This window comes from Bemisia tabaci, chromosome 2, assembly GCF_918797505.1.
Source record: "Bemisia tabaci chromosome 2, PGI_BMITA_v3".
Lineage (NCBI taxonomy): Eukaryota > Metazoa > Arthropoda > Insecta > Hemiptera > Aleyrodidae > Bemisia > Bemisia tabaci.
The window spans coordinates 48,028,625-48,040,441 of NC_092794.1; the positions used below are offsets into that span (position 1 = coordinate 48,028,625).

The following is an 11,817-nucleotide window of genomic DNA, read 5'->3' on the forward strand; positions in this document are numbered from 1 at the left end:
TGATGTAGTGCTCAAATTCTTGCTTTGTCAGGTGCTCTAATGCAGAATAGAAAATCCTAACGCTTGGACTTGTCTGCAATACCATTCAAAAACAACACTGACTAATAGGCTTCGCGATTTGACAGGTTTAAAATAGAACAAGCGATTTATGAAGTAACAATTTAATGTGGTAATTAACTTTTTTTTCTTTAAACAAGTTGTTAAAATATAAATTAAATTTTGTATGGTACACACTGATAACAAAATGAATAAATGTAGAATTTCGTCTTCAAGAAAATTAAACAATCTTTACTTTGGAGAAAAAATGAAAAGAAAAGGATTTCTACAAAAAATGTACAAAATAAATATATATTGTCTTTCTTTTGAATCTGTAATTATCTGTACAGATGGAACTTATACATGGAACAATACTACTTACTAAAAATTAAAAGTCAGTCCATAAAAAGGGGAAATGATGGGACTGACAGTACTTCTTCACATTGCCCAAATACCTGTTCTATGAGAGCAAATCAGTCGAACGAGTTAAGACTCTCTAGTCTTAAAAAAATGACTAAACGCTAAAATTAATGAAAGGAGAAAATGAATTTTTTTAAATGAAAAGTTTATTTTTCAGAATTTGCCAGTGGATTGTGTTAGTCAGAAGGGATGGCAATTCCTAATTTATTACGTTACGACTAAAGTAAACTCAAAATCATTGTATTTTCTGTACATTGCTAACTTTTATGTTTTGAATATTAACACATTAGCACTATTTAATGTATCCTTGAAGTACTGTCAGAATGAAAAAAGAAGAATGAAGAGGGAGATAGCGCATTTCCTTCTGAAAATAAACTAAAAAGAAATAAAAAAATTCTGCTAAGACAAACCATGTCATCTTTCTGTTAGGTTTCTTGGAAGGAAGAAAATTTTCTAGGTCACTCGCCTCAGTTTCCAAGTACCTATTCTCAGATTTTGACTAAAATTAAGACATTTAAAATAAATGCTGGAGAGTAAAAATACAGGAATATTGACAAGTTTTCAAATATTCAAGAGCTGAAAAGTAAAGGAATCTGCCGATAAACATTTTAGAATTAATCAAGGCTGGCATCGGAGGAAATATGCAAAGAATAATAATAAGAAAAATACTGAATATAAATGGAAAGGAATCCCAAAGGAAGGATCCATTTGAAATATAAATTAGTCTACATCTAACAAAAATTAGAAGTAATGGCCACAGACAGAAACCAGGGTTTTGAATTCAGAGTTTCCAATTGCAAATTGACCTAGAGAATTATAACAGGTAGTACTTGAAAAATAAAACATCTACCTACAACAGCAACCCTCAGAGTTCAAAATTTGCAGACTGAGGATTTATTCAACCCTAGAGAACTTAGGGTTCGATGAATTCGTAATGAAAAAAATCAACATAAAATCATGCGCACATGGTCTAATGCGACAGTTAGGCATTGAAGTAATATTATTGCTTAGAATTTTTTTGCTGCAAAAATAAAATTTGATAGAGGATATAAAATATTTCAATTTTATATGATCTTAAAGCAAACATTACTATTACCAATGTAATACTAAGGTTGATATAACAATGTGAAGAAAGTTAGCCTGGCCTTGGTTCATAGTCCTACTTTTCGGTTTACAGAGCAAAGGATTCAAATATGATCTAGATCTGAATACAGAATTACTCGCACTAGATGTAGCATTTTAGAGCATTAAGCACATTCAGCTACTTTCTTTTGTAGCATTTTTTTGGAAGAGCATTCCAATGCTGTCGAGCTATTGCAGCCATAATGTTTGTAGTGAATTGAGTATAGGATCAAAGTTTGTGTCCGCACAATAAAAAAAAAAAAAAAAATTGAGATACAACAAAGAGTAAGAATATGTTGAGGTGATTCTGTGCTGAAAGTAAACACAATTTTCTTAAAATACAAGTTTCCCGTTTTAAACATGAAATCAATCAAATGTAGAATTACATTCCAATTATCTATTTCCAGAAAATCTCTTGTGAAACCTTTACAGAGAGGCTAATTGTAAGTGCAGCAAAACACGGAGTACTGCATTTGATTTATCATACTGAATGGAGATCTTTGTGATCAACCTTACGATCAGTCTTGGTTCAGAGGTTTCAGAAGAATTCAGCTAAATGCTAAAATGTGCTCCTACTTTATGTCTTCGCTTTTTTGGCTGGAATTCAAAAGCAAAACTATTATTCTAACAAAAATTTGAACGATTATAACTTGTTTATGGAAAGAGTATTTCGCTCACTTTCAATGCAGAGCCACTTTAAGGGACATATTCCTCATCCTTTGTAAAAAGTCAACACCTACTTAAACCACGAGAATTACATTGGTTAGGAGGCCTCAATGTCTGAGAAATAACTATGAATAGAACCAATACCATCTACCCTAAGTAGGAATTGACAGAAGCCTAGGCATTGTTATGTAATTTCCTTTCTCAAAGAGGCCTCAGTTCGAGAACTATCAAATATCAATGCATACATTCCTTATGTATTCGTAAATATTCCAGATGTTGATTGAGAGTAGAAAGTGACACATACAGCAAACTTTCAATTTCAGGCACTGGAAATTTTCATTAGTGAAAAAAAAACAAAAAGAAGAATTCAAAGAAAAATGCTAGCTTTTACAAACAAAAGGAAAGTTTATGCTCTTCAGAAATAAAAATGTCAGTCATTGTCAGGCAAACTCTCGCGAATGGAAGACAACTAAAACTCAGTTAGAATACAAAAATATTTCAAACTTAACTACAACATTGAAAAACTCAAAACAATAGTTAGCTGATACATACTGTAGGCGGCGATAGATGAGAATATGTATTACGAATTTGCAATCATTAACAATGAGGGAAATAACTTGAGAAATCTGCTCTATCTTATGAGGGATACAACAAAAATGTAGGTGTATTGTAAAGGTGTTGGGGAATTGATCTGAGTGCCCCTTAATTTCATTCAGCTGGTACATCGTTTAAATAAAAGTATGTCATTACAAATAAGATAATATCTTAACACTTGATTAAGGCACAAAAAATTAAAATAAAATTAAAACTTGAACCAAAAATCAATCTCAACTGAAGGCACTTTATAATCAATGATTTTTATTCAGAAAAAAGACCACAAAGAATTTAAAGGGTTCCAGGAAAAAATCTTTCAGGCAGCTTAATCGTTGGTAGGTATAAAAACGTTTTGCCCGAAATTGGCACTCACACATGGAAGTCAAAGTGTTAGCATTTAAGATGAACTTAGTAGATTTAAGTGCATGACTCAGACCGACTACTGATATGATGAGAATCAGCCTGGCTTCAAGTCATGTTGCGCATTTCCCTCTCATGCGTATTGATTATTGACATTGATAAACAAAGCGATAGACAAAGAGAAAATGAAGCAATCCTTTTGGTGGAAGCGGGTGGTAGCAATGGACAAAAGAGGTAAGTGATAGACTAACGAGCAGCAACCCTTGAGACACTCCATAGTTGGTCCATCATTTTTCTCCTTGTTCTATGAGAACCACCCATTTTAACTGACAGGATCTCTCCATTTATCCTTTGTATATCAATTTCAATAATCAGACCACTGGTGCTTTCTTACAACCAAATCTGCACAGCATGATGCCTTTGAAATTTCAAGGCAGATTGATGTTTTCTCTATTATCGTAATATGAGTCATGTAATACAATTAAGCTGATTCAAGATAAAGCTGTCTGTACATCTTAGCTCTTCAATAAATAAAAAAATAACAAGTAATACAATTTGAGTTTACAGATGTTGCTTTATACAGTGAATCTGAAAGTTGCTTGCGATCATGTCAAAAACGCAAAAATTCTTCACACAAAAATTCTAGAAGTAAGACCCTAAGATGCTTCAGCTTTCAGACAGCTCTACTCAGCTGCATATGGTAGTGACAAAAATTTAGGAGACATAAATTATAAAAATGGACAATCGAATCACAAGAGTAAAAATTACTCTATCTTTATAGCAATTTAAATTTTTTAACAAGAATTTTTGTTCTGAAACATCAATGATAAGTTCTTCATAGGTACATGGTAAAAAAGAGGGAGGGAATTATGCTCAATATTAAATGTTTAGAGACAATGGGTCAATTAGAATATGTTGCCTGTCAAAGTGAATGTTTGGAGCTGCCTTGATTTCTATAGAACAAGATACTTACTTCTCTGTATGAATGCTCTCTTTAAAGAGGAAGTAAGTTTTCTTTTAAGCTACAAAACTGACTAGATAGGCTGACAAAAATGTGTGAATTTGAATCAATACATGCACGGATGGAGACAATATCAATACATTGACATCAGCAAAAGTTTGTTAGGAGATCCAGTTTAATACATTCAGCATTTGCTCATGATCAGATAAAGCATTCCTTTGAAGGCAAGTATAACATTGAAAATGGATTTTAAGTCTTGTAACCGATGTGCAAGGAATTTCAGTAATTAGATTTTATGATAGTAAATTCAAATTTAAAGTACGGTTCATTCACAGAAAATCGAATTTAATTTCAATTGCATGCGCCTTGAACACAATTGACTACATTTACGTTCGGTTGGTAAATACGATCCATCAGGATGTCCTTGGAGAAATTTGACTCTAGAATTTTTATCCAGCCCCCTGAGAAGTCAGCGCCATAATGCGAGAGAAGACTTTTGACTGTTGAGCAAAATAGAGTGATTCTTAGGGGTCATTGCCCCTTTTGTCATTTTACTAAGTATTTATTTATAATTATTACGTTAAATTATTAATTTTTTTAGGAGTAGCAAGCTGCCTTTGTTACCTTTTTCTGATAATAAGACAATTTTTAAGCTTATGCCAGAAGGAGGGAGAGGGAGAGATTGTCAAGATATGTTCCTTCTTAAACAGAAAATTTTTTTGCAGAATAGTGAAATCATAGATCAGCATTTTTTCAAACAAAAGAAATGTGTATTGGTGACGGTTCAGTTAAAATTTTTGTATTAAAAAAAAAAAAAAAAAAAAAAAAAAAAAAAAAAAAAAAAGTGAAACGGAGGCGACTCCTGAGAATAATTCAATTTGATGCAATTTCGTACAGACTCTTTTTGCATTATGAGGAGAACTTGATCCCTAAGGGAGCATATGATTATCTGAATAGTAAAATTCCTTTCAGGACAAGAAACCTGATGGTCATTTTCATCAACAATTCAATGGAAAAAAGGGAAAACTGTCAAAAAAAAACGAGGGCAGACTTAATGCCTGGCTCAGTGGAAGTTTGAAAGTTTGGGGGAACTTGAAATTGAGTTTTAAAGAGATAATGCTGCGGCTAAGTGCCTCAGCCTTAAATAAAAAATAAATAAAATTATTATTACTTATATGTACAAAATGACAAATTCATATAGTCAGCACCTGATTGAGGAGAAACAGGAAACAGGAAGAAATTAAATTTTAGAATAGATTCAGTCTGTAGACACCAACATAGTTCACTGACTTTCTACTCGCTTGGCAAAGGCAAGAATATGGGAACCAGTTCGTCTTGAACAAAATTCAAAACAATGTCATTCTTCATTATAATAGAAATATTTACAGTGATATTTATGTGCATTCGCATAAAATATCATGAGCAGATATGAAGAAACTTATGTGAATTGAAAATTGAGGAATATTTCAATAAAAAGGCACACGGCAGCTCAAGCTCTTTTAGCAGAGGATACGTATTCTGAATCCTTTCAATATTACCTATCCCAAGTTTGTGTCTTTTTAACCGAGACACTTGTTGATGAATAACAGGCGATAATCAAGTGTTCTACGGCAGTTTACCATCTTTTGGCGGTAATCAAAATTTCTAATCCTTATAATGTGACCTGTCGAGGAAAAGATAGATTGAACACGGTTAAGGGTAAAATATTTGTGAGGAAAGGAGCAAGCTTTGGATATATTCTGCAGAAAAGGTGTTTTCCGGTAAAAGGATATATAGATCCTCATTTTATACTTGCCATTTCTTGATTAAATTTATACTGCTAGAAAGTTGAAATTTTGGCTCTGAGGTAAAGATTTTAAAATGTAACACAAAAATCCGATTTCAGAGTTTATAAAACATTTTTCTGAGTTTTGAAGACCGACGTTTTAGACTTTCGAAAAAGTATTTCTAGAAACTAGGCCCTATGCTTGCTGCCCTTTGTCGAAGTATTCCTCAATTCCAAGACAGCAAAAAAAAATTAAAGTCAGGTCGGAGCATATACCAAGTATAGAATTTAAGTAATTCCTCCAAAATTTGTTGGCTTAAAAAAGATAAAAAAAAAGTCACAATGTTATTTTAACTTAAAACAAAAACATTTCAGCTAAACATGGAATAACTAGTTGCAGAGGCAGTGAATAACTTGAAACCATCTGCACTAATCTGCCTAAATTCAGCATACTTTAGGTGAGGCGAAGACTGGAGATCCAATTTGGGGAGAAAATTAGGGAGATACGATTGAAACTCGGGGAGCCAAGCACTCCCTACTTTCAGATCTAGAGGTGATGGCCGCCTAGGCAGTGGCTTCTCTGGTTGCTGTCTCATTGCAGATGGGTAATAGAAAGGCCACGAATTTGGATCATACGTTGGATACTCAGATGGACTCATGATTGAAAAACTTGAGCGTAAGGCCACACCAGAGTATGGAAACACTGAGCTAGGACAGTATAAATCAGCTGAGCTTGAAACCTCCGGGGTTGAGCAAGCTTGGATATGAGGCTCACTTTTAATCAAACGCAGCGTTTCATTGGTGCCTGTTGTAGAGACAATATTACTATGGTCTTCAGGGCGGCAGCAACTCAATAACGGCTTTCGCTTGGGTGCAGGCTCATCAACTGACCGGGACCTACTTGACCGCTTGTGATTCGACAGATCGAGACATCCACTAGCGGGAGAGGTACATTTGGAAAATTGAGGTTTGCCTAGAACAGTTCTCCTGTTTGATCGCAGTAGGATCTCATTGCGAAGAAGCTGTTCTTTGTTGAGCCATTTCTGAATCTGTCTATGGTGGACTCCGAATTTGCGAGCGGTAGCTCGTTGATTTTTATGACACGACTCATCATGATGGAAACTGTCAAGAACCTGAAGTTTAAAATCAACTGAATAAAATTTTCGCTTACTGAGTGCAGCACAAGTGAAGTCGAGGGCTTTGTCCGAGACCGAGGTGGAAGAAATGCTGCTACAACTATCGTCGAGATCGTCTTCGTCGTCGGAAAAACCATCGACATTAATGTATCCCTCGGAATCAGAAGAGGCGGACGTGGAGGCGTTCGAGCTGGTGGACGCGGGGCCGGAGCAGAAGCCGGGCGCCGAGGAGTCTTTCGTATTGGACAGAGTCGAGGCGACGGAGCTGGCGTCGCGCTGTCTGGACGGACACAGGTTCAAGGCCACTGCCTGCGTCCCTCCGCTATTAATCCCGTCACAGATAACAGTGCTTTGAGCTGTCGAACGAAGACTATTCTCCATTTGGAGCCACTTTTGCACTTGTCGACGATGAATTCCGTACTTTCGGGCCGTTGCCCTTTGATTCCCTTGGCAATCGGTATCCTTATGAAATGAATCTAGCACTTGAAGTTTGAACTTAACGGAAAAAATACGCCGCGAACCCATCGCCTTCCCCTCGCGCACAGTCGATTTTTTCTCGCTCTTCAGCTCGGTTGGCGAAGAAACTTCACAGTTTTGATCTACTCCTAACGCCATGATGCGGAAACACATAAACCAACGCACGAATTATAAATAACACATCACAGATATGAGAGAAAACGCACAGGAGGCACCAGAACAGCACCACGTAATATGAAAGAACTTTGCAACTGGAGTTCAGGCTGAGTGTAAAATCTTAATAATGCAACGACCGGGGGCGATCCTCTCTGTCTCTCCTCCCATGCATTCTCTATTTCCCCTCCAGCACTTCAAGATCTCATTCTTAGCTCCCCTCCACTGCGTTCCATTCCATCACGGCAGCCGACCTGGCGCTGTAGCTCGGTTTTAGCGCTCGCTTCGTCGTTCTGATGCCACCGTTGATCTCCACCACTCAACGGATGAGCCTATTTTTACGCTTGATATTTTGCCTATTTTCGTCGCCACGGCCTTTATTTCATTGTATATGTACTCTTTAGCCCATACTTTATCATATTCCACGACTTCTCTAACTTTTCCTGCGCTTAATCAGCGATAAGCACCCCAAGTCGCATGGGAAGCCTATTCAAACGCCCGACGCCAGTAGATAAAACTCGCCTACAGGCCAGCATTTATGAATATCAACGGAAGAACAAGTTTTTACCTTTACTTTGTTGCCGTATTGGCAGTTATTTCAGAATTTGGTCTGGTGAATTGAATTTGCGATTTCTTTACGCAAGATTTAGCTGAAAAATGATAATTATGTATGACTTTGAGCAAGTAAGATAAGTTTAGGTTGATTTGGCCGAGTTTAGCCTGTCTTTGAGACGTGTCTTTCGCATGAAGTTTGGCCTTGAAACAGAGGCAACGCTGCGAACATGTGCCAAAGATAAATCTAACACGGCGAGCCAGACAGTGTGACGCCGTCGTCTTCCCCTCTTGTCGCTATGCTCTGCGCCCGGCATGACCGATTCCCCTCTGTTCAAGAGGAGAGGAGAATGCCTTGCCTTCTTTAAAAATATGCATCGTAAATTGTGTGTCGGCCTAAGGCAGTGTGACTTACAGCAAGAAAATTCGAAATACCTTTCTTGACCACACCATCGGTGCTCCTGTCCCTGGGTACCACGCTCGCCGTGCCGTCTGCCCGCTACCCCTCGGCTTTCGGCATTCTTTCGATTATTCGGGCGGAGATAAACGTATGGCGCTAGGCTGGGAGTCGGGCTGTTGGGCAGGACCAATATTGCCTCCATTGAAATCTGATGAAACAAAAATTGCCTATCCACGCATTATGAAAGTTACGTTAAATCTACGCAGCCGAAATACATAGACGGCGGAGCTAGAGCATTTTTGGGGGGGGGGGGGGGGTTTTGGTCTAATTACTCGCCCCGTACCCAACCCACGAGGGGGTATGCGCCATGGGGGTTTGGGGAGCCACTTTCGGAAATAACCCCGTTCGAGATGCATTTTGAAACACCCTCGACGCGAATACCACCTCCTCCCCAGCACAATGGGGGTTTCGGAAGCCACCCTCAACGAATTTTGAGGAAAGAGGAATCAACCCCGCACTGCATGCATAGCGAAACACCCCCACCGCGAAGCTGTCCCCCAAAAATAGGTGGATTTTGTGCTTTTACTACTCCAAATCAGATGGTTCCAGCAACTCGAAATCATGAACAATGCCATGGAATCTGAAATACATTGATTAAAATTTTTCAGCAATTCTATGAAAACTCCACAGCTGTAAAAAATCAATTTTAACCGTTGAGCAGGGTCAAATTTCCCGGAGATGCGCTCTTACCAAGCAAAATCCTTCGCATTTCTTGGGAAGGACCACGCAGATTTCTAGGGGGCAGCCCACCCCTCTCAGTTTTGCCCAGAATTTCAGACCACTCCAGCGGGCGATGGATCAAAGGCAAAACCTTCGATCTGGAACTTTTAAACAGTTCATTAAGTAATTGGAATTTTTTTTTTTTTTTTTTTTTTTTTTTTTTTTTTTTTTTTTTACAAAAAAATGTATCTGCAGATACTTAAGCCAAAAAAAATAAATAAATAAATGAAGTTCAGTTTTGTGCTCATTGAGGGCAATTTTTAAAATATTTATGTGCAAAAATTTAAACTTTTGCCATGTTTCGACAGTGCGCTACTGACTTATTCGTCAAAACAAAAACTAGTTTTTTGCAGATTCTAATTACGCTCGATTTTTCATAAAACACCGGAAACCGCGCGTTGGAGAATTACTTACCTACACTCGTTACATGCTCACCCTTGGAAATCTGAAAATTGCCATGAATTGACACGAAACTAAAGTTTTTCAACTTTCCATCAGGCCATAACTAAGATTTTCCGAGATCTTCATAAAAAAAAAATTTAATGCGATCCGATGAAACTTTCAAAACGGTTCGCCCCGAATTCCCTCCTTCTTTGATGGGGGCCGAGGAATGCTCTGTATATTATCTCCGAAAGAATACCTATGTCTTTAAAGGGCCAAATCTAGAGACGGGACAACCTTTATTGCGATAATACCGGTTTCGATTTAAATTTTTGACAAATATAAAATCTGTGAATCCCAACAAGCCTAATTGTCGATAATTTTAACTGCAGGTAGTTTCATGTTGTGAAAGGTTTGATTCACTTGTTATAACTATTGTACGTACAGGATGATCCAAGCGCGAGTCACGCACTTACCACCTCGATAACTTTTTTATGATAGGAGTTGAAACTTTGGGGGTGCTAGAACAGAGGATACTACTTTTTGCTACCCTTTCTCTCCTATGGTAGGAGGGAAGCCCCGAGGCTACACAGATCCCAGCTCCCCCCCCCCCCCCCTCTTCAATTCATGATACACTATTGAGAAGGCATGAAAAAATCAACAATTCTTGAAGTATGGCGCAAAATTTGAGGAATAATATCCACAAACCATCACCTACAAAACAGCGGCTGGTCCGAGTGCGCCATTTAGGTGCTGATGACCGAAGTAAGGGTGGCGCGGCGCATCAAGAACGGATGCAGTAGGCGCCATCACAACAGAGGCGTTAGAACGAGAGGAGAAAAAAAAGGGAAGAGGAAAAAGAGACGGTGGAAAGAGAGAAGAGAAAAGAAGAATGCGGTTGAAGAAAGGGGGAAAATGAAGAAAATGTTAGAGATCAAAGTTTGAAATGACGCTTAATAAAGTTATTGTAGCTCATATTTCTTTACAGTTTACGGGTTATACACATTAGCTTTGATGAATCGAGCGCTTGAAACGCGAATAGAAAATGCCGACAATGCGTACACTGTTTGGAAGATATCGTTGACTTGTGATCCGCCTTCAATTTCACTGCATAGGCAACGAACGTAGGTACTGGGGAGCGTAGATCCCGGTGGACGTATGTTATGTGGTATCACGGGAAAACGAAGGAAAATCTTGGGTTTCCACCTGTCTTAAATTACGAACATTTGAATGTAGATGTTGTTGCAGCGAAAATCAAGCGCGCAATATTCAAACTCCGATTGAGTATTGGATGTGGTATCGAGTCGAAATGAGAGAAAATCTTGGTTTTTCACCAGTTTCAAATTACTGACGTATTGCACGTAAGCTGCGTAATGCTCGCACCGTTGAATGCGGAAATTAAGCGAGAAACTATTCGAACTTCGGAGCATGGCCGAATTTACGTAATTTTCGCCTCCAGGTCGTCAAGATTTCCGTCCCCCCCCCCTCGACTTGCCACCAAGTGGGGGGGGGGGGGGGGCATGTCGTTCAAAAATTTCGTAGGTACTCGACACATTTTTATACGCAGGTTTTCAGACGTTTTCATTAAGGTGTGGCTAAATCACCTGAAGTAACTGGGGTTCGCTGTCTGGGACTTTCGAACAAATAGAGATAAAAGGTTCCAGTTTGGACCATTGTTCATTGCAAGGGGCACATTTTTGGGACTTCCCAAGGAGGCGGGGGCAACTGGAAAGTTTCAAAAAGCAACACTCTTTTGGTGACACATGGTTGAAAGAGGATGAAAAAAGTAGAATGTTCGTTCGAACCAGGGATCAATCGAAAATTCGAGGTAGGTATTCATGATTAAAGTTCAATTTTGACCAATTTTTAAAAATTAATAAGTACTGTTCGAAAAATCGCACAGAGGCCATCTACAGACTGAAATTCAAAGCGCTGCTACTGCTCTTATGGCTACGTACAGGCTACCCATAGACAGGATCTGAGTTTCTCATGAAAAAAAGTATCAGGAAATTGG

General features: G+C 38.2%; 1 protein-coding gene across 1 annotated transcript; it reads right to left on the reverse strand.

Annotated features, from left to right (window-relative positions):
• Window positions 1-4,977: 4,977 nt before the first annotated feature.
• brk (transcriptional repressor brinker) lies at window positions 4,978-7,867 on the reverse strand. The gene has a single exon (XM_019061672.2). The coding sequence runs from the start codon at window positions 7,688-7,690 to the stop codon at window positions 6,296-6,298; it is 1,395 nt and encodes a 464-aa protein (XP_018917217.2). The 5' UTR covers window positions 7,691-7,867; the 3' UTR covers window positions 4,978-6,295.
• Window positions 7,868-11,817: the final 3,950 nt, after the last annotated feature.